At 41.5% G+C, this 23,677-nt stretch overlaps 1 protein-coding gene and 1 long non-coding RNA gene across 11 annotated transcripts in view; one reads left to right on the top strand and one right to left on the bottom strand.

The window, feature by feature from the left end:
* Positions 1 to 7,624, top strand: part of CTPS2 (CTP synthase 2) — a 124,531-nt gene extending 116,907 nt beyond the window's left edge. For all 10 annotated transcript variants that reach the window (XM_063703088.1, XM_055376653.2, XM_055376661.2 and 7 more), the window contains 2 exons: positions 4,775 to 4,885; positions 5,847 to 7,624. In XM_063703088.1, coding sequence (XP_063559158.1) covers positions 4,775 to 4,844 — 70 coding nt within the window. In that variant the 3' untranslated portion in view covers positions 4,845 to 4,885; positions 5,847 to 7,624. The remainder of the gene's footprint in view (positions 1 to 4,774; positions 4,886 to 5,846) is intronic.
* Positions 7,625 to 11,631: 4,007 nt separating this feature from the next.
* Positions 11,632 to 20,119, bottom strand: LOC129530104 (uncharacterized). The gene is made up of 3 exons (XR_008675649.1): positions 18,339 to 20,119; positions 13,906 to 14,054; positions 11,632 to 12,793 (listed from the first exon to the last, which is right to left on the bottom strand). It is a non-coding gene; the product is annotated as an uncharacterized lncRNA (long non-coding RNA).
* Between the last annotated feature and the right edge of the window lie 3,558 nt (positions 20,120 to 23,677).

Raw genomic sequence — 23,677 nt, 5'->3', positions numbered from 1 at the left:
AACTGATTTAAATTTAGATAGCCACTGTGGCTTGTGGCTACCATATTGGACAGTGCAGTTTAAAAATTTTCCCCTCTTCTTGGGAGGCCGAAGCGGGCAGATCACTTGAGGTCAGGAGTTTGAGACCAGCCTGGCCAACATGGAGACCCCGTCTCTACTAAAAATATAAAAAATTAGCTGGGTGTGGTGATGGGTGTCTGTAATCCTAGTTACTCAGGAGGCTGAGACAGGAGAATTTCTTTAACCTGGGAGGCGGAGGTTGCAGTGAGCCCAAGTCATGCCACTGCACTCCAGCCTGGGTGACAGAGCGAGACACTATCTTAAATAAATAAATTAATTAAAAATTTCCTCTCTTCAAATGTAACAAGACACATAGGGACATGTCTGTATTTTATGCCACTTCATAAAATTTAACATGCAAGACTCTAATATATGATAATTCTTCCCTGTGAGAAACGTGTGTGTGTGTGTGTGTTTGTGTGTATAAAAGATTGCTGAAAAAGATAGGTTAGTCCTAAGACAGAGCTGGATATCTTGAATTAAATGAAAATATACCCAGACACATCTAGCTTATGACTTAAGCTTGTTCAGTGTAAAACAGAAATGAAGCCGGCATAGAGTAGTGCTCACAGCGCATGTGCAGCACAGAGCGCACTCACATTTTATTGCATGTGCAAGAGCCACTGTTGGTCTGCATTCAGATGACCCACATTTCATTTCTAGCAGTTGTTTTTTATTGGCAGATGAATGTCCTAAAATCGGCAAGTTCAGCAGTAACGTATATTTTGATAATTCTGTTCTTGAGTGTCATGGTTTATTTTATTGTCCTACCGCCAGTCTCTGAACATATATGAAAGACAATTAGTGAACCCAGTCATTAACCTTGGAGATGAATAAATTCAAGCTGAACTTCATTTTGTTAAACTTAGCCTGTGCCATTTGGATGTGTTGGCAGAGCTTGGGGCAGACAGCCATCAGATAGGAAATGAGAGCTGTTAGATTAGAAACAGGCCCGCCCAAGTCCACTTGCTAATGTGGGTAGGAAATTATACTTGGCATAGGAAACAATTCTGAAAATCATACACTTAGCAGTTTTTATTGGTTCTTTATGTTTCCATGACTTTTTGAGGAGATACCAAGTTATGAATATATAACCCCTATCAATAGCAACATCTTATATTTTTATATAGTTTTCAGAGCAAGTTTATACAGTTTCTTTTGACTCTCAAAACATTTTGGTGAGTTTGGAGGTATTATTGCCATTTTTTCTAGACTCAGAAGTCAATGACTTGTCCAAAGGTACGTAGCTCATAAATAGTATAACCAGGAGTGTGGGGGGAAGATATGAGCCCACTGTATTCTTCCCCAGGCTTAGAGATGGGGAAGGAAGTGGGTGTAAAATCTGGCACCCAAGGAAATGAAGTTCCCTCAGTCCTTTGGCCCTTGTCACTTGCGTTAGGGGACATGCCCTAGTGGGTCCTGCTGCCCTACCTGCGGCACAGCTTAAACCCCACCCTGTGCCCCGAGCTAGTATAATGGGGATTCTGGCTTCACCTTGAAGGATCTATGTGCCAAGTAAGTCACTTGAATGTCCTTGACCTTCATGTCATCTCAGATAGGGAGTTGAGTGCAACTTCCAAATCCCCTTTCTTGGCTAATTCTATGACACAAAATGTTGCATAGAACGAGGAAGGAGTCTCCATTTGAGCAGGGAGAGTGCATGGATAGGATGTATCAGCTTTTTTGGCTGTTGTTTTTTTTTCCTCCAAATATTCTTCAGTTATTCCTGTGTACCAGTAGAAGAGATTTCTCTGAACTAAAGTCTAAGTAGGAGGTATCTTTCTACTTGATTGGTTTTAAGGATATGTTGTTTTATATGTTTATCTAACATATGTTGTCTTTTCTGCCAGTTCTGAATCTTCTATCTCCTCTCCTTATTCTAGTGCTCCCCCCACCCCTGCCACCACCTACGCTGTTTTTGTTCAAAAGTCAGAGAAGGAAGTGAGCATGCAAATGAGGAAGCAGATTGTCTTTTTGCCTATACAGATTTGTCTGTGATTTTGTTTATTTATTAATATTCACTTAGCATGTTTAGAGTAAAATCTTCCTTTTCTAGTCTATCAGCATAGGGTTTCTCCAATTGTTCCCTTTCCTCAAAAAAAAAAAAAAAAAAAAGTAAAATTTCACCTGTTAGGGAATTCAGACTTTTTTTTTTTTTTTGAGACAGAGTCTTGCTCTGTCACCCAGGCTGGAGTGCAGTGGTGCGATCTCGGCTCACTGCAAGCTCCGCCTCCCGGGTTCACACCATTCTCCTGCGTCAGCCTCCCGAGTAGCTGGGACTACAGGTGCCCACCACCACACCCGGCTAATTTTTTGTATTTTTAGTAGAGTTGGCGTTTCACCGTGTTAGCCAGGATGATCTCGATCTCCTGACCTTGTGATCCGCCCACCTTGGCCTCCCAACGTGCTGGGATTACAGGCGTGAGCCACCGCACCTGGCTGGGAATTCAGACTTTTATTGCTATAAATCAGCAAAAGTTTGGCCAAGGCTGGGGATGGGTCAGGCATGAAACATTTCCTTGTAATATCATCTCCATAGATCAGTAGAACTCTAGTGGAGTGGATCAGTGTGCTGATTTATTTGGAACTGAGTAAGAGGAACCACAAACAGAGCCCACAGCTCAGAGTGAAAGTTGAGTTGCAGAGCTATCTCATGGGGAAGGGGTATTTCTAAGGCAACCCAACCTGGCGATATTTGTCAATAATTGGTCCTATTTTGAATACTATCTGTGACTCAAGGTAATCAGGGCATTCCATATATTTCTAATTTGGAAATTTGCATAATTGTGAAAATTATTTCTCCAACTCTTGGACCTATGAGAATGTTGGAAGGGAAAACTTTCACGCTGCTGACCTAAAATCATAATGAAAACATGATCTGAAGGAGATAACATTTCAAGCCAAGTGTAGAGAGTGCGTTAACATTTTTTATGTCACTGCAGGGTGTTTTCTGGGTCTTGAGCCAATATGCACGTCTTAGTCCTCATGACCACCAAGTTCAAGCTCCTGTGCAATTTGCTGATCGTAGATGACTAGTTCCTCTGTAATGACGAGGTGCTGTGATTCTCAAGCACGAAGGCCAGCACAGATCTGGATCTAGGGAGGTGCTGTGGTCCTTAAAACACAGAGCCAAAAGCCAAACTGCAGCTGAAAAGAATTACAGCATTTGGCTAATGTAATCAGGGATACGCAGCTGTGTTCACTGTTCTCTAGTCCTTTCATGTTGCTAGAGGGGAGAAAAGATAGTTTTTCCTCTACCCATCATAGGTTCATGGCCAAGGCCCTGATAACAAAAAAACAGATTGACAAGCAAAAAGCATACAGTTGGGCACAGCAGCAGGTGCCTATAATCCCTGTTATAGCAGGTGCCTATAATTCCAGTTACTTGGAAGGCTGAGGTGGGAGGATCCCTTGAGGCCAGGAGTTGGAGACTAGCCTGGGCAACAGTGAGGCACCACCTCCCCACACTCACACACACACACACTCCAGCCCCATTTCTTAAAAAAAAAAAAAGAGAGAGAAAAGCATACAAATTTATTTAATGTAAGTATTATGGGAACCTTCATAAGGAAATGAAGATTCAAAGAAACAGGTAAACTCTGTTCTTTCTAAAACAGACCTGATGAAGAGTAGAGAGTCATGGAGAGTTATAATAGAGCAAAAAGAGTGTGATCTCCTGGTAATATAGTAGGGGAACTTAGCAAGGCCTGTTTATTCAGATTCTTCCCTGGGATCCTGTGTCTTCAGAGATAAGGATACTCGTTTCCTCTGGGTATGGGGGTTGGGGGTACCTCTCACCTGAGGGCCTTTTGACCTGCTTGGAGAAGGTCAGAAAATCCTTCCGGGGTGTTATGACCTGCTTCAGTGGGGGAAGGTCAGAGAGAACTTCTTGCACATGCTGTCTCAGATTCCTTCTGCTTCATGCAATGTATATGTGGGGGCTGTTATGGTTAGAGTCATAATAATCTAGGTCAGGGGTTGACAGACTTTTTCTGTAAGGTTAGAGAGTAAATATGTTAGGCTTATGAGCCATACGCAATATGCCAAGATGCCATATTTTGGGGTAGTGTGTCCTGAACTCCCTCATTGCCAAAGGAAACAGTTGTCATCAGAAGAATGAAGAATGAAAAAAACAAACTGAAGATCCAGGTAATATCATATGCTATGTTATTACATTGAAGAACAAATTGACATCAGTAGGAGTAGGACTAAGTGATGCTCAACCTCAGATGGACTGAGGTTTAGGCCCTAGTATGACAAGAGTAGATTCACAGAAAATAAATGGGTCCATCAACTCAGGCTTTCATTTTAAATCAGTTTGTTAATATAACACCTCTAGTAGAAAGCAAGCAATAGTTAAGGTGGCAGGAAGGCAATCTACTTTCAAGGCTTTTATTAAAGTTTAGAAATGATCAGCGGTCTTCAGAAGATTATAAATTTCAGTCTAAACTGAAATGCGTTTTTAAATTTTCTGAATAAGTAACTTCCAGTTTACGATGAAAATAAGTGATCAGTTTCTCTGACCAAAGAAAGAGGCCATTGCATGTGATTGGACTGACCTCTTCCTGTGGTGACTACAAAGTGCTAAAAGAATATTCTTTAGTATTTTCTCTCATACTAAGGGGTTAATATGGAATGTGTTTGAAATTGCAAATTGAATAATTGTCCAGGTTTTTTTTTATACCTTGCTAAATTAGTTCCTCTTTTAATCTAGTGATAGATACAGTGATGCCAGTGATGACAGCTTTTCAGAGCCAAGGATAGCTGAGTTGGAAATAAGCTGAAATGAATACATGACTGGGAATAATGGGGACTGCCTGTGAGGGTAAGATGGAATCTTCGAGGATTGTTCATTTCTCTCATGGACAAGCTGTCATCTTGGTATAGAGGGGGGTATTATAGGACTTGCCTCACAGGATCTTGCCCCTTTGAGATACTCCCATTTGACTGGCACAGTTAGCAGGACACGCATGACAGCCCCATGACAGAGTTAGTGTTTGGGGAAAATGGAATGCACCTTGGGCCAGGAAAAAAAAAATATAAGTACACCTATAAATGTATATGTGGGGGCTGTTGTGGTTAGAGTCATCATAGTCTAGGCCAGGGGTTGACAGACTTTTTCTGTAAGGTCAGAGAGTAAATATCTTAGGCTTATGAGCCATGCAGTTCCTGCGGCAACTACTCAATTCTGCTGTTGTAGCAGGAAAGCAACCATAGACAATATGTAAGTGAACAGGCATGGCTGTGTTCCAATAAAATTTTATTTACAAAAACAGTTTGCTGATCCCTGGTCTAGGCCACTCATAGAAGAGCAGATTTCCTTGGATTTGTATAAAATAAAATAAAATAAAATAAAATAAAATAGTATTTGATTTCTTTGTAGGGAGATGCAAGAGACAGGCTTAGTGTCCAAGGGCAGCTTATTTTTCCATTGCTCTATTATGCACTATTAGAGAGAATACCAGCCTGGATAGCTTCAGTAAATTTATGCTCAGTGGCAGATAGTGCCTGGATTGATCTAGGCATTATGGCAGGCCTTGACTTGTATAAGCTGTTCTTTAGCAGAGACAGCAGCTTTTGGAAGACTTGTAAAGTGTTCATTGCTTTCCTGTGAGGTCTCTTCATGTTTATCAGGGAAGATGCAAAGCTGTGTCTATTTAGTTTTGCCTCAAACATGGAGACCCTTTGGAGCAAGCCAAAATGGTGCAAAGGTTAGCTGGAGATATTGAAAGACTTGTATTATTCAGTTCCTGGTGTTGCTAATATTTATATTCTTTTCTTTTAAGCCTCTGAAATAATTGAAGGCAAGATGAAGGAACTATCTGAAGAAATCACTACACTCTTAGAGAATCCCTCTGTTCTCCAGCAAACATGGGATGTAAAGCCTCACAGGGAATCTGATAATACATACTTCTGTCAACCAGAACCAGAGGGGTAGTTTTCTTTTCCCTCCAGAGGCAGCCTTTGGTACTTAAAATATCTGTAGCTGATTAAATTTTTCCCAACAACCTCACTGGGGAGAAAGTGTGTTCATGTTTTGTCCAGCGGATCAGGATGTTAGGATGACGAGCAAGAGTCCAGGTCACTGTGCCTTTGCTGTGTTGTATGGAAAGGATGGCAGGGAACATGCTGTAAGTAATTTTGAGTAAGAAAATGAGTCACTGTGTTACCTGGAACTCAGCCACAGATTTGCGTGTGGTCCAAGATCATTTCAGTTTCTCACCCTGTTTATTTCCTGGTAAAAGTAAAATTGAATAGGTCCAAGACTTGGGGGTGGCAAGTAAGGCTTTGCCTCAGGCACAAAATTTAAGGGGGCTCCAAAAAACTCAGGAATCAAGATCAGCAATACAGTCTGAGTATCCCTTATGTGAAATGCTTGGGGCTGGAAGTGTTTTGAATTTCAGATTTTGGAATATTTGCATATACATGAGATATCTTGGGGATGAGACTCAAGACTAAACATGAAATTCATTTATGCTTCATATACACCTTATATACATAGCCTAAAGGTAATTTGATACAATATTTTAAATAATTTTGTGCATGAAACAAAGTTTCAACTGCATTTTGACTGTGATTTCTGGCATGAGATCAGTTATGGAATTTTCCACTTCTAGCGTCATGTTGGCATTCAGAAATTTTGAAATTTTGGAGCATTTTGGATTTTCGGATTAGGGATGCTCAACCTGTATATATATTTTTTAATTGACGTGAAATTCACGTAACATAGAATTAACCATTTTGAAGTGAACAATTTGGTTGCATTCACTGATATTGAGCAACCACCACTTTTAACTATTTCCAAAACATTTTCATCACTCCAAAATAAATGCCTGTACACACTAGCAGTCACTCCCTATCTTCCCCTCCACCTGTCCGCTGGCAACCACTGATCTCCTTTTTATTTCTGTGGCTTTTTCTATTCTGGATATTTCATATAAGTGGAATTATACAATATATGTGGTCTTTTGTGTCTGGCTTCTTCTGAGACAGTAGGAAGGGGGCTTGGCTTTGGCTCACCCCCACTAGAGCATTTTTTCATGCATTCCCACTGATCACAAAACCCATACTACTACCTCATTGACACCATACCTGCTAACCTCGAGGCTTTAGTCATACAAAGAAAATGGCCTTTCTGTATTGTTCTTCTGTGCTCTCATAATGCTTAACCATGTCTTTTACTTAAACAATTCCAGGAACTGGCCTTAGGAGATCCAAATAGGGAACCAAGATTGCAGAGTGTCCCATCTTGGGAGGGAATGCTGAATAATTGATTGATTTACAGCCTTGTTGCCGCTGGCCAGACCACCAGGTGGCCCATTACTCGAGATGATCATCACAACCAGATGATGCTAACCTATATCCTCTACCCTTCGCGTGCTTTGTCTGGGAAAAGTCTTTTGGCCCCGTGTCAATTTCTATTGCATTGAGAGCCCAAGAGCCCCTGGTCAGTCAGGCTTCCATTTAGCATGGTGTTTGCAAGGTTTACCCATGTTGTAGCATGTGTCAGAATTTCATTCCTTTCTATGGCTGAATAAAATTCCATTGTATGAATATACCACAATTTGTTTCCACCTTTTGGTTATTGTGAATAATACTATGAACAATCACATGCAAATGTTTGTTGGAATGCCTGTTTTTAATTCTTTTGGGGTGTATGCCTAGGAGTGGAATTGCTGTGTCATATGTAATTCTCTTTAACTTCTGAAGAAGGATCAGTAATATTTTAATGTAATATTATTTTAAAAAATCAAAATTAGGCCAGGTGCAGTGGCTCACACCTGTAATCCCAGCACTTTGGGAGGCCAAGGCAGGCGGATCATGAAGTCAGGAATTTGAGACCAGCCTGGCCAACATGGTGAAACTCTGTCTCTACCTAAAATACAAAAATTAGCCGGGCATGGTGGCCTGTGCCTGTAATCCCAGCTACTCGGGAGGATGAAGCAGGAGAATTGCTTGAGCCCGGGAGGCGGAGGTTGCAGTGAGCCGAGATTGCACCATTGCACTCCAGCCTGAGCGACAAGAGCAAGACTCCGTCTCAAAAAAAAAAAAAAAAAAAATCAAAATGAAATAATTCACATTTGAACACAAAATCAAATTTTCAAATAAAGACAGGATCCAGCTCTGCACCTCCTTCACCTCCCCCAGTCCTTGCCCCATTCTCTGACATTCTTATCTAGTATGTTTTCTACTTTTTCCTGTTGAATGTGCTTGAGATGACTTAGTTGTTGCCTACATTTAAGCTTTCTAATACTAATTTAAATATTTTAATTGTTCAGTTAATTTTTTTGTGGTGGTTTTGCTCCCCCCCCAACTTTTTTTTAATGCCATAAGGTATTATGGCCTTATTTTGTAAGATGCCACAGAAAATTCATCTACCAAGCACATACAAAAATGAAATGAGTAATTCTGGTAAACAAAATAATTAAAGAGCTTTAGGGCCCTGCTTGCGAAAATTACAGCTTGAAGATCACAAGAGGCTCCAAATGAAAAGCCCGCACCCACGGTAGGTTAAAAGCTGGAATAGGCCTCATAGAGAGGGGGTTGGAAGCTCAGAGGCAATACTTTTAACATCACAAAGGGGTAGTCTGGCTTAAATGGAAGTTTTCAATTTTAATGATTGTGATTTCTAAAGTCATTTGTAACAGAGTGCTTTCCTGTGGGCTAATGATGCATGTAAACAGGACCAGAAAGACAGGCACTTAAGAAACAATAAACCATCCTGTCCCCTTGAACTTGGAATGTAGGGAAGCACAGAAGGACAGTAGCGAGGCTGCTTAGCATACAGGTACTGGAACAAGAGTGAGACATGAGCACATAGAAAGTTACTATAAATCATTACTCAACAAATGTTTCTTGAGCCAGGCATGGTGATAGGGGTCACAGTCCAGACCCCAAAAGAGGGTTCTTGGATCTTGCGCAAGAAAGAATTTGGGGCAAATCCATAGAATAAAGTTTATTAGAGAAGTAAAAGAGACAAAAGAATGGCTACTCCATAGATACAGCAGCGGCACGAGCTGCTGACTGGGTATACTTATGGTTATTTCTTGATCATATGCTAAATAAAGGGTAGATCATTCATGAGTTTTCTGGGAAAGGGGTGGGGAATTCCTGGAACTGAGGGTTCCTCCCCTTTTTAGACTATATAGGGTAACTTCTGAACACTGCCATGGCATTTGTAAGCTGTCATGGTGCTAGTGGAAATTTCTTTAAGCATGCTAATGCATTATGATTTGAGTATAATGGGCAGTGAGGATGACTAGAGGTCACTTTTCTCACCATCTTGGTTTTGGCTGGCTTCTATACCACATCTTGTTTTATGGTTAGAGTTTTTATGACCTGTATCTTGTGATACCAGTCCTGCCAACCTCCTATCTCATCCTGTGACTAAGAATGCCTAACCTCCTGGGAATGCAGCCCAGTAGGTCTCAGATTCATTTTACCCAGCCCCTATTCAAGATGGAGTCACTCTGGTTCAAATGCCTCTCACAATGTCAGGTGCCGGGGGTGCAGTGGGGAGTAACCTCAGATAGAATAGAAAAGGAACTCAGTTCCTTTTTCACATTTTTTTTTCTTCTTTTCTTCTCTCAGTGATCACAAGACCCACACCCCTGCATTGCTGACAATTGGTTTTAGATAAGGCTTCAGGCTTACAAAGAAAATAGCCATTCTTCTGTGCTCTCATAATGTTTAATCATGCCTTTTACTTAAAAGAATTCCAGGAACTGGCCTTAGGAAATCTAAACATCAAACCGAGGTTTCAGAATGTCCCATCATGGGAAGGGAAGGAACCCTGAACAATTGATTTGCAGCCTTGTTACAGCTGGCCAGACCCCCAGGTGGCCCATTACTCAAGATAACCATCACAACTAGATATGCTAACCAGCATCCCCTACCCGTCACGTGCTTTGCCCAGGCCAGCCTGCATACCCTACCCATGATACCAATTCCTGTGTTTGCCTAATAAAAAAAATCCCTACGACCTTTTCAGGGAGTCAGCTTGAGGGTCCTTTTACCTCTGGTGTCTTCCCTGCACTCGAGCACAAGCCCCAAGATAAAAGCCTTTTCTGGAAATCTGCTTGTCCCCATGTTAATTTTTATTACATGATGGGCCCAAGAGCCTGTCATCTGTAACAAACCTGCCTTCAGACCTGACCATCTCTTGGGGGAAGGCAGGCTTTAAACAAATCTATAGGGAAATAAGTATTTAATTATATTAATAATTGTGATATGTTTAGAGGCTATGACACTATCAAAGAACAAGGACAAGGGGGCTTCAGAGTTTAAAATGGGATCCTATCAGAAACTAGAGAGCCAAGGACAGCCTGCTGAACAAAGCAGGTAAATATTTTACCTGGTTTTGTGTGTGGTCACACAGTGCAAAGACAATGGGCCGAGAGCTCCGAGACCCAGTGAGGATGTGCTTTTCCTGACTGACAGGACAGTTGGGTGAGTGGTAGTGGTGGCACTGTTTCAATGGTATCTTCATCTGCTTGTTGTCAGCCTATAAATGTCAATGAAGTGAAAGTGTAGGCTAAGTGACAATTAAGAATGGAGTTAGGGCTGGGCATGGTAGCTCATGACTATAATCCCAACATTTTGGGAGGCTGAGGCAGGAGGATCACTTCAGCCCAGGAATTCAAGACTGGCTTGGGCAATATAGTGAGACCCTGTCTCCATGAAAAATAAAAAAAAATTAGCTGGGCATGGTGGTGCATGCCTATACTTCCAGCTACTTGAGAGGCTAAGGTGGGAGGATCACTTGAGCCTGGGAGGTCAAGGCTGAGGTGAGCTGTGATGGCACCACTGCATTCCAGCCTGGGAGACAGTGAGACTGTCTCACAAAAAAAAAAAAAAAAAAAAAGCTAGATGGCTTATGGAGAAAACAGGCAAACAAGAATGGGTCTCTTCCAATCTAATTGTCACTTTTGTTGCTGTATTTCTTTCTTGAACTTTCTATTTTGTTAAAATAAGTACTATTTACATACACATCTGTACTCTGTTAAAGTCAGTGCCAGACATTGGCCGTCACCACCATTTCTCCTACAGCTAAGGTTCTGCAACCCAAAGGTACCATAGAAAATCAGGTAAGATACTTAGAAATGTGTAGGGGAGGGCCGGGTGTGGTGGCTCACGCCTGTAATCTCAGCACTTTGCGAGGCCGAGGCAGGCGGATCATGAGGTCAGGAGTTCAAGACCAGCCTGGCCAACATGGTGAAACCCCATCTCTACTAAAAATACAAAAAAATTAGCCGGGTGTGGTGGCATGCGCCTGTAGTCCCAGCTAGTCGGGAGGCTGAGGCAGGATAATTGCTTAAACTGGGAGGCAGAGGTTGCAGTGAGCCAAGACCACGCCATTGCACTTGAGCCTGGTCAACAGACTGAGACTCCGTCTCAAAAAAAAAAAAAAAAAAATGTGTAGGGGAGGAAAAATTTTTTTTTAATCTACCCATTCTAAGTTCATGGCTGAGGCCCTATAACAGAAGACAGATTAATGAGAGAAAAGTGTACAAATTTTTTAAAGTTTTATGTGACACATGAACCTTCATAAGAAAATGAAGACCCAAAGAAACAGTAAAGCTGAGGGTTTTTTATTGTAGGTTTGGTGAAGAGTGGAGATTGTGAATCCCAAAAATCTGAGACACGTCTCAGTTAATTTAGAAAGCTTATTTTGCCAAGGTTGAGAACGTGCACCCATAATATGGCCTCAGGAGATCCTGATGACATGTGCCTAAGGTGGTCAGGGCACAGCTTGGTTTTATACATTTTAGGGAGACATGAGACATCAATCAGTATGTGTTAAGATGTACATTGGTTCAGTCCGGAAAGGTGGGACAACTCGAGGCAAAGGCGTGTGAACCCAGATAATTTGAGGTAGGTCCCAGTTAATTTAGAAAGTTTATTTTGCCAAGGTAGAGGATGTGCCCATGACACAGCCTCAGGAAGTCCTGACGACATGTGCCCAAGGTGGTAGGGGCACAGTTTAGTTTTATACATTTTAGGGAGACATGAGACATCAATATATGTAAGAAGTACATTGGTTTGGTCTGGAAAGGCGGGACAGCTTGAAGCAAAGGCAGGAAGACTCAAAGCAGGGACTGGGCTTCCAGGTCACAGATAGGTGAGAGATGGAAAGTTGCATTCTTTTGAGTTTCTGCTTAGCCTTTCCAAAGGAGGCAATCAGATAGCATCTATCTCAGTGAGCAAAGGGGTGACTGTGAATAGAATGAGAGGATGGTTGGCCCTAAGCAGTTCCCAGCTTGACTTTTCCCTTTAGCTTAGTGATTTGGGGGCCCCAAGATTTATTTTCCTTTCACAGGTGGGACAACTCAAAGTGGGGAGGGCGTTTCCAGGTCATAGGTAGATAAGAGACAAATGGTTGCATTCTTTTGAGTTTCTGATTAGCCTCTCCAAATAAGGCAGTCAGATATACACTTATCTCAGTGAGCAGAGAGGTGACTTTGAATAGAACGGGAGGCAGGTTGGCCCTAAGCAGTTCCCAGCTTGACTTTTCCCTTTAGCTCAGTGATGTTGGGGCCCCAAGATTTATTTTCCATTCATATTTTCCCCCTTTTCTTTTTAAAAATCTTTTGGAGAAAGCATTTTAGGAGAAAATGAGTCTCTGGTCTCAGGTTTCATCTGATCTCTCATGGCTAGGATGGTTTATTCCTAGACGGGTAGGTCCCCAGTTACTAGGAAAGTTCATTTTTAGCAGGTTGTGAAGTCTCATGTCCTATGAAGAGAAAATGGGGGAGGAAGGGATAAAAACAACAACAAACAAAAGAACAATCCTGGAAAATCGATATAGGCCACATTACTCTGAAGTTTATATATCAGTAGGCAGGGATGAAAGTGCCTTATGTATGTAAGCAGGTTGCTGTCATTTTCTTCTAAAGTTTAAGTTGTCTGGCTTCAGTTTGCAGGGTTTACAAAAGCACAGCTTAGTTTTCAGTGACTCCAAATTAGGAAAAATGGGGGAAAAAAAGAAGGAAAAAACTTGAAAACATTATTTTGAAGACTTGTAGCCAAGAAAAATTAGAATTCAGTCCAAACTGCAAAAAATAATAACAATTGAAAAACATTAGGCAAGGCTAGAGTCTAACAACAGGTGTACTATAGTTTCTGAAACGTAATTTTTCTCTCTGCAGTTTCCCATTTCTACTAAAGAGAAATCATGGTAGGACCGATTTGCTTTGTTATACTTGGCATGATTATTTCTATAAAGTGCAGCAAGAATAATCATTTTTTTACATAGGCTTTTAAATTGGCTTTGATGGAAATTTGTTCGATAGAAGGAATCTCGGATAAGACTTTTTAAAAGCCAAGCTCAGCCATGGATTTGTACCATCAAATACCTATGAGTTGGGTGAATTCCTCTCCTCTTGAGGTTCCAATATAAACTTGGGGTTCCTGGGCCTGTCAGAAAGTGACATGCTTCACTTACCACAGGTCAGGAACCCTGTACAGGGACTGTGTAGACTAGGTATGAGGCCAGTATTTCCAAGGGGCTTTTATTGGCTCCATAAATCAAGTTTGGTTTTTTAAAGGAAAGCACACCATTCCAGTCAAAGCCTTGGCAAAATAACCAGTTTCTCCAATTGTGTCTGAAAACAGATTCTTATTGCACTTATGCAAATAACTGTGTTGCCATAAGTTAAGAATATTCACAAATAGTTTCCAAATTCTGGAAAAATCAGGTAGAGAGAAACAAATATATTTTAAATTTTGTTCATAGGAGTATACTAAATTGTTAAAAGCTGTCAATAGTGCAAAAGAAGTTTCCTGACTCTGAAAAAACGAAACAAAGGATCAGCAACATTTTAAGCAAAAAGTCAAAAAGATTACCTCAGTCTTGTATTAGTTCTGTCCATGCAGTTAATTCCTGTTCTGCCTGATGTTCATGAACATTTCACTTCTCCATGAGTCCTGAAAGTTTTTCTTCTATTCTGATGTCACAATCTCCAAAGTTATCAGAAACTTGTACTCAAGAGCACCTGTTAGAGTTTTATAGATAATTATAAAACCACCTTCTAAAGAGGACCAAAACAAGACAACAATTGTCTATGGATGACAAAAAGTTTAAGGGCAGCCATAGTCAAGGACACAACTGACAAGGAAATTCGTTACCTCTGCGGCACACAATAACATAACAGTTATAATTATTACTGATAATGTACACTAAGCATATTAGAATTATAGTCCCATATATCCATATTTATACAAATACAGCCCAAAAAAACCCAAACACCAGTTCATATTTGACAATGTTTCCTGTATAATTTTTATACCAAATAAGCCAAATTATGTTATTTTTGGACTTTAGGGAGCCTAATATCTTAAAGAATTAATTAGGTCAGAGAAAGACATAATTTATAATTTGATTTTGGAAAGTTTGTCAAATATCAAAGGTTTAAAACACTTGATGTCACAGGTCATTGTAAAATAAGTCATTCCTTTGACCAAAGTGATAACTCAAGGACTTCAAAAAAAGGAGAAAACCTTCATTCTTTGAGAGGAGACTTAATTTTGCAAACAATAAGCCCTAATAGAAACATCATAAAGCCAATTAAATTTGTTTTTCAAAATTTTATAAACAATGTATAAGATTTTTAATCTTGACCATAAGATATGACTTCCATAAGCCTTTTATAACCTTTATAACCTTTATTATTATTAAGCAGTCGGTTAATGCTTCAAGAAAACCTTGTTAATTTGACATAGGGGCACATATGCTGGTCTTGCATCAGTGTGTCTTTGACATTAATGATTAATTTATAGAGAAACTGAACTATTTTATCTCTCAAAATCAGCCCTTACAATCTCACATATCCACGTCTTCCACGATAGTCCCTGGGCCTTGAGGAGTTGAATAGCTTTAATTTCTGGCCCTGTGTCTCAGGAATGCAGTTTATTTTGATTGACATCTTCTACCACGCCTGCGGATGAAGCTATAATTGCTGTCAGTGTTTAAGATTTAGCAGGACTTGGTATCCTTTTTAGACCCAGGAGTCAAAGCCCTGTAACTCAATGTCACAAATACTTTAAGAAGCACATACATCTTTCTAGATATACAGATGTAATAACCTTAATTAAAAAAAAGTTTAATCTCAGTTTTTTCCCTAAGCAAATCGAAACTTAATTGTCAGGTCTCTGAGCCCAAGCCTGCACGTATACATCCAGATGGCCTGAAGTAACTGAAGAAATCACAAAAGAAGTGAAAATGGCCGATTCCTGCCTTAACTGATGACATTACCTTGTGAAATTCCTTCTCCTGGCTCAGAAGCTCCCCCACTGAGCACCTTGTGACCCCTGCCCCTGCCCACCAGAGAGCAACCCCCTTTGACTGTAATTTTCCACTACCTACCCAAATCCTATAAAACGGCCCCACCCCTATCTCCCTTCACTGACTCTTTTCGGACTCAGCCCGTCTGCACCCAGGTGATTAAAAAGCTTTATTGTTCACACAAAGCCTGTTTGGTGGTCTCTTCACACGGACACGTATGACAATAATAATGGCATAGGAATTGTTTCAATAAAATGTAAAGTCTGTTAGGCCAGTTACCAAAAGGCAAAAGAAAAGGTCTGCACTGCACAGAATATTATGTTGGAAGAAAACATTTCCTTTAGACCTTTAAGAAAACATTGTTAGCATTAGTCCACAACAAACAGAACTTAAGGAAAAAAAACTTTTATGAGCTGAAAATGAGTTGAAGGAGAGCTTTACTGTTTCGCACCTTTTAAAAGGGGAGAGAAAACAGAAAATGGTGAGATGCAATAAAAGTTGAACTTTATTGCTTGTAACCTCCAAGCTGTCCTTGTTTATTCCTGGGCATAGGCCGAACTAACTTTAGGGAGGAACTCAGTTTATAGTTTAGCTTTGAAACAAAGACAATAACAGTCCCTTCCCAAAACAAACCTTACTTGCCTGTGGACTAGACTGCCTAAAGCCACACAATTAGAAGTCATGGTAATTTTACTAGATCTAAGATGTAGCTATTTTTATTTAAACCAATATCAATGTCTTATTTATTAAAGTTTACACAAGCAAAAATTATTCTGTTTTGGGCTGGGTTTATAGTTTTGTAGCCCTTATGCCAAATTTTGATAACTTATAGTATTTGGCAGGGATAAGTATGAAATTGCTTGATTAATAAATGCAAACGAAAATGTATGCTGGCAATTCCTAAGACATTTCTAATATTACTTTAGCAATAATTTTAAAGCTAGCTTATTTATTAAAGATTTTACTTAAGTTACATAAACTTGAAAAAGCATTTGACTAGTGTTTTCTTTTTTCCTTATAAAGCATTTGATTCAAGCGCTTTATTTTTTTAAGCCAATTAATTAGAGCCCTTTTATATATCTTCAGTAAACACTGTGTATGCAACATGAATACATGGACGTATTAGGTATGCTGATAGAAATAGATGTTACAGATTCATAAAAACCTTTTTTTTCCCCATCTTAGGACTTTCAAATTCTTGATAACCTGTTTTATTACCCTAGGCAGTTGTCAGCTAAATAGCTTTAAATTTGCATATTAAAGGAAACAGGTGAAAATCAAAAAGCAAAATTTACATCCTAAGGTACGGAGAGAAAAAGTCTGGTGTGCTAGAGGGAAATTAAAATGGATTTAATTGTCAATTAAACATAAAATTATAGAAATTATAAAGGCCTTCCAAATATACACAAACACACACACACACAAAGATCCTCTAGCTTTTACTTCAGAACTTTAACCATGAGAACTTTAGCCATGAGATAAATACAAATTCACAGGCTTGCAAAAAAACCTGTTTGATCCAAACAGTGGTTTTCACTTAATAGAAAAATAACAGCAGATTTAAAGTAGGCAGAAAAGAAAAATAGAGAAAAAGAGAACTTAGGAACTCTATAGTTTGCAGGTCAACCTTAGGGCTCTTTTTCCTTAATGTAAATGAGCACAAAAACCATATTACTTCTATTTTACATAAACTCTGCCAAGTACAGGTGCCATAAAACCTAAGGAGTGCTCGAAAGGGGGTCATTCTCTTTGTTTTCTCCTTGGTTTTAGATTGTCTCCCACATTTTTTTTTCTTAAAAGGAAGAACTGAGCTGTGGCCTAGGGGTTTTGTGTGGTGGATCAATGCGTGCTGCTTGTGGGCAGGACTCCACAGTGTGTCACCACTGAGTTGCTTCCACCCTCTTACATGTCTCAGCTTCTCTCTCCAGAGGTCTGTGACCTTGGAGAGGGCTCAAAATGCCTGGCGATCAACTCTTATGTGTGTTTCCTGGATGAGCCTTTTTAAAAAATTAATTTTTATTGGGGATTTCCCTGTGGGGCTACTGCCACTGGGGTTAACCCCCCAGACACTCCCATGAAGTTCCTGGTCACCTGGGGCACCTTTTGGCTGGGAGGAGCAAATGCCCTTTCTTTTTGGAGCTGAGAAAACTCAGTCTCTCATTTATCTATGAAAACAATAGCTCAGTTCCTCACGCAAATGAGCACAGACAAGCTGAATTGAGATTAATTTTGGGAGAAAAAGCAATAGAGAAGACCCCTTAGAATGCATGCCTGAACTAGAATTAAGATCCTTAACAAGTTCCTAGGAGAGAAAAAACAACAGCAGCCGCCAAGACCACTTCCTGTAAACTGTGCTCAGCCACCCCTACTTTGTAGCTCTTGTCCGCCATTACACACACCAAGGTCAAATCTTCTCACAGTACATGGTAATCTCTGGTACCTCCAAAGCCGAAGAGGTCAGGTCAGGCAATACAGGAAAACAGAGCTTTCATCCTAAGAAGAATCTGTCCATGACTCTTGAAACTCCACAAAGAAAACAGAACACCCCCTACAAAGAGGTAAGTGGCACCTTTGTTCTGAATTCTTTAAAGGAGTTCAAGTCATTAGAAGCCTCCTCTAGAAGGGAAGGAGGTGTAGGGTGAAAGAAAAGTAAATGAAAGAACTTTTTTTTTTTTAAGACAGGAAGCAAACACAGAAACCAAGGGCATTGTTTTTTGTTTTTGTTGTTGTTGTTTTTTTTCCCTCTTTTGCAGCTGCAAGGAATTTGGGCCAAATTAGAGAGGCTTTGTTACCCATAATTTGGAAATTTGGAATTCTCACTCAGATTGGACCAAGTCAGGTAGAGTTGGTCAAATCTGATGGGAGAAAGACCGGAATAAACAACAATAACAAAAAACCCCCAACATGATCACCGAGCGCTCTAACGGTAAAGAGAAATTAAGACCAGCTGGTAGTTAAACGTTAACCAAGACAAAACCCCAATTCAGCTACTTACCTAGGAATGGGTCTCAGGCTGAAGACTGCTTTCTACCATCCTAGAAGCAGGAAAAAAACCCTCAAACTCATCTTCTTGCTGGGAGTGAGCTCAAACTCTATAAGGCAGTTACCTGCCTTCCATTGTCATGGAAACAGGAAATCCTACCTTCCTTGTTGGAAGCAAGGAAAACTCCAAAAAAAAAAAAAAAAAAAAAAGGAGTTGTATAGCAAAATAAACTTTTGATCTCAAGCAAATTTTGGGGATTCTCTGGAGGGAGTGCTTCCAGACCTCAACAAATTGTCCTATTGGTTTGAGCCATAAAGTTAGCTCAGGCTGGTACCAAGCACTGATAGGAGATTTGCCTAAGGTCAGGGGCATCTCCACATATAATCCCTTCGTGGTTGCCAAAATATGAACCCCCAAAGTCTGAGACAAGTCTCAGTTAATTTAGAAAGTTTATCTTGCCAAGGTTGAGGACATGTGCCCATGACAGCCTCAGAAGGTCCTGACAACATGTGCCTAAGGTGGTAGGGGCACAGCTTGGTTTTATACATTTTAGGGAGACATGAGACATCAGTCAACATGTGTCCGGAATTGGTGGGCTCTTGGTCTCACTGACTTCAAGAATGAAGCCACGGACCCTCGCGTTGAGTGTTACAGCTCTTAAGGTGGCACGTCTGGAGTTTGTTCCTTCTGAAGTTCGGATGTGTTCGGAGTTTCTTCCTTCTGGTGGGTTCGTGGTCTTGCTGGCTCAGGAGTGAAGCTGCAGAACTTCGCGGTGAGTGTTACAGCTCATAAAGACAGTGTGGGCCCAAAGAGTGAGCAGCAGCAGGATTTATTGCAAAGAGCGAAAGAACAAAGCTTCCACATTGTGGAAGGGGACCCCAACGGGTTGCCACTGCTGGCTCGGGCAGCCTGCTTTTACTCTCTTATCTGGCTCCCACCCACATCCTGCTGATTGGTAGAGCAGAGTGGTCTGTTTTGACAGGGCGCTGATTGGTGCGTTTACAATCCCTGAGCTAGACACAAAGGTTCTCCAGGTCCCCACCAGATTAGCTAGATACAGAGTGTGGACACAAAGGTTCTCCAAGGCCCCACCAGAGTAGCTAGATACAGAGTGTCGATTGGTGCATTCACAAACCCTGAGCTAGACACAGGGTGCTGATTGGTGTGTTTACAAACCTTGAGCTAGATACAGAGTGCGATTGGTGTATTTACAATCCCTGAGCTAGACATAAAGGTTCTCCAAGGCCCTACCACAGTAGCTAGATACAGAGTGTGGATTGGTGCATTCACAAGCCCTGAGCTAGACACAGTGTGCTGATTGGTGCATTTACAATCCCTTAGCTAGACATAAAGGTTCTGCACGTCCCCACCAGATTCAGGAGCCTAGCTGGCTTCACCCAGTGGACCCTGCACCGGGGCTGCAGGTGGAGCTGCCTGCCAGTCCCGCGCCGTGCACCCGCACTCCTCAGCCCTTGGGTTGTCGATGGGACTGGGCACCGTGGAGCAGGGGGTGGCGCTCGTCGTGGAGGCTCGGGCCGCACAGGAGCCCACGGAGCGGAGGGAGGCTCAGGCATGGCGGGCTGCAGGTCCTGAGCCCTGCCCCACGGGAAGGCAGCTAAGGCCCGGTGAGATATCAAGCGCAGCGCTGGTGGGCTGGCACTGCTGGGGGACCCAGCACACCCTCCGCAGCCGCTGGCCCGGGTGCTAAGTCCCTCATTGCCCGGGGCCCGCAGGGCCGGCCAGCTGCTCCGAGTGCCGGGCCGCCAAGCCCACGCCCACCCGGAACTCCAGCTGGCCCGCAAACGCCGCACGCAGCCCCGGTTCCCGCTCGCGCTTCTCCCTCCACACCTCCCTGTAAGCTAAGGGAGCCGGCTCCAGCCTTGGCCAGCCCAGAAAGGGGCTCCCACAGTGCAGCGGTGGGCTGAAGGGCTCCTCAAGTGCCGCCAAAGTGGAAGCCCAGGCAGAGGAGGCGCCGAGAGGGAGCGAGGGCTCTGAGGACTGCCAGCTCGCTGTCACCTCTCAAACATAGGTAAAATGAACATTGGTTCCATCCGGAAAGGCAGGACAACTGGAAATGGAGAGGAGGCTTCCAGGTCACAGGTAGGTGAGAAACAAATGGTTGCATTCTTTTAAGTTTCTGATTAACCTTTCCAAAGGAGGCAATCAGATATGCATTTATCTCAATGAGCAGAGGGATGACTTTGAATATAACGGGAGGCAGGTTGGCTCTAAGCAGTTCCCAGCTTGACTTTTCCCATTAGCTTAGTGATTTTGGGGCACCAAGATTTATTTTCCTGTCACAAGATTAATGGAGAAATATGATAGGGCAAAGAGTATGATCTGGGGTAGTGAACTGGGGGAACTTAGCAAGGCTTGTTCATTCACATTCTTCTCTGTGTCCCTGTGTCTTCAGAGATAAGAATGCTCCTTTGCTCCAGCTGTAGGGACGGCACCTCTCACCTAGGGTCTTATGACCTCCGTCAGAGGAGAAGGGCAGGGAAAGGTCAGAGAGACCTTCCTGCTATTGTGGTTTCCTCAAATTTCTTCAGCTTCAAATACTTGATACGCTAAAGTGACATATTTTGGGGTAGTGTGTCCTGAGCCCCATCACAAGCAGCTTCTTTTTTAAAAAAATAATTTCAACTTTTATTTTAGATTTGGGGGTATATGTGCAGGTTTGTTACTTGGGTATATTCCATGATGCTGAGGTTTGGGGTACAAATGATCCCATCACCCAGGCAGTGAGCATAGTACCCAATTGGTAGTTTTTCTGTGCTTTCTCCCACACTCTCTACCCAGTCTAATGGTCCCCAGTGTCTATTGTTCCCATCTATTTTCATGTGTACTCAATACAAATAGCTTCTGTTCTTTGAGACTGATGTCCCTGAATATCACTAAAAGATGATGGCAAATTCCATGGACGTCATTCAGTTTCATTGCTCCTGAGTGAGGCCCACTTTCCATCCCTGTGGCTTTGTCTGTATTACCTGCTTCCTCTGAGACAAATAACAGTGAAAAGCTGGGGAATCCAGTTGATACCATTTGATCATAGAGCTCATTTTTAAGCTTGAGTGTTGTCTTAAACTTTCATCTTTTTCTTTGACACGAAATTGTTTTGAAGATAGATGTATTGTTTCGATTTGTTTTCTCTGAGGGAGACTATGCTTTTAGTCAATATGCTGGGAGAATTCTGTAGAGTAAGATAAAAGCCTAGAACCTGGAGGATGGAGCCAGCATCCCAGGAAACTAAAGTTTTCCAGGCTGAATCATCCTCTCAAGGGGATTCTCTGAACTAGAGAAACCTCATCACATGCCACAGACCAGGATGATGAGACTACTTGTCATGATAATCACTTCTGTAGAGAATTTAATGGTAAGAGATTGATATTTGGATAATTTATATGATCTACATTTCTGGAATAGCAATTTCTGAGTTGATTTGCACAGTTGTTTCAATGTCTTCAGAGGTAAGAAGATGCAAAAGTAATTTTCAACCCAGAATGTGACTTCTTTGTTGCCAGCATTGATTCATACCAAGATTTCTGATAGGATGAGATTTTTCTTTCGTGGCTTTTGAAACATCTTTGCTTTTCTGAGGGACTATCACAGACCCTATGGTTTTATCTCATAAACTAGATGTTTTTCTCCTGTTCCCCCATTATCTTTCCTTTTTTCCAAACTTCCTAAGCATAATTCTTTTATAATTCTTTTTTTTTCTTTTTTCTTTTTTTTTTTTTTTTTTTTGCGATGGAGTCTTGCTCTGTCGCCCAGGCTGGAGTGCAGTGGTGTGATCTTGGCTCACTGCAACCTCCGCCTCCCGGGTTCAAGAATTTCTCCTGCCTCAGCTTTCCAAGTAGCTGGGATTACAGGCATGCATTTTCATGCCTGGTTAATTTTTTCTATTTTTAGTAGTGATGGGGTTTCACTGTGTTGGCCAGGATGGTCTCGAACTCCTGGCCTCAAGTTATCCGCCCACCTCAGGCTCCCAAAGTGCTGGGATTACCGGCATGAGGCACTGTGCCCAGCCCTAAGCATAACTCTTTACTTGAATTAAAAGATTTATTTTAACCTGTTTAAGAATGAAAAAGTAAAGAGCATGATTACAAATTCTGTATCATACAAAGGAGGCGTTATTTAAAGATGTGACTTCCCCCACCTCCTACCCCTAACAGGCTCAGGCCTGCCTATTTTTGTAAATAAAGTTTTATTGGAACACAGCCACACCCATTCCTTTATGTCTATGGCTGCTTTCATGCTACAAAAGGAGAGTAGTTGACACAGAGATTCACAAAGCTTAAAACTTTTACTATCTGACCCTTTACAGGGAAAGTTGGTCAACTGCTGATCTAAAGGGTGTGATGCAAGAAAATCTTTTTCAAGGCTTCAGTAGAATCCAAGTTTTAAAACCCTTTTTTCTATATAGTGAAGATAGTCTCTTAAAAAGGTTTTAAAAGAATGTATGACATGAGGTTCCAAAATAAAAGGTCACAGAAAAGTCTCTCTTTAACCTCTGTCCTCAACTACTTTGTTCCCTTCCCTGGACGTCATGTTACCAGATTGTTCTGGGTTCTTCTAAAGACATATCACACAAAAATGATTTTTTTTTCTATATTGTTCAAGCGGCATTCTTATTTCAGGTGAGCTTCTACTTCTCTATTTAGTGAAAAAGATAACTATGAGAGATACTAAGGAAAAATATACAGGGAAAAGGCTAATAATTAGTTCAGACTGTCACAGGTATTGTACACACACTGATGGGCTTGACTCTGAATGATGCAGCAGAGAATACAGAAGACCTGTAAGATATGATCCAGCTGGGGAGGGCCTTAATACAATGCTTGAACCAAGTCCTGAGAGAGGAGTAGGAATTGAGTAGATGCATCGTTGTATTGTAAATGCGGGCAAGACCAATTATTGGCTAGCATCCCAGACACTTACCAAAGATGCTCCTGAGGCCCCGTGTGTCCAGCTTCTCAAAAAATGTTGCCCAGAATCAGAGCATCCTGAAAGTTGTGAGTCACTGTGAAAGCTGTCACTCTTCTTATTAACAGGCAGAGACATCCCAGGTTTTAGAAGAGCTCCAAGATCCCCTTTCTCTTTCCTTCTTTACGCTAGCTGCTCTGTAGACCTATGCTATCCAAAAAATATAATGTGAGTCACCCGCATGCATTACTCGAGATTTTCTAGCAGCCATGTTAAAAAGTAAAAAGAAACAGGTGGGTTGGGCACAGTGGCTCGTGCCTGTAATCCCAGCACTTTGGGAGGACGAGGCGGGCAGATCACTTAAGGTCAGGAGTTCAAGATCAGCCTGGCCAACAGGATGAAACTTTGTCTCTACTAAAATACAAAAA

Source organism: Gorilla gorilla, chromosome X (assembly GCF_029281585.2).
Source record: "Gorilla gorilla gorilla isolate KB3781 chromosome X, NHGRI_mGorGor1-v2.1_pri, whole genome shotgun sequence".
NCBI classification, from domain to species: domain Eukaryota; kingdom Metazoa; phylum Chordata; class Mammalia; order Primates; family Hominidae; genus Gorilla; species Gorilla gorilla.
The sequence above is the reverse complement of the archived record's forward strand: the minus strand, read 5'-3'. Positions and strand labels throughout refer to the sequence as shown.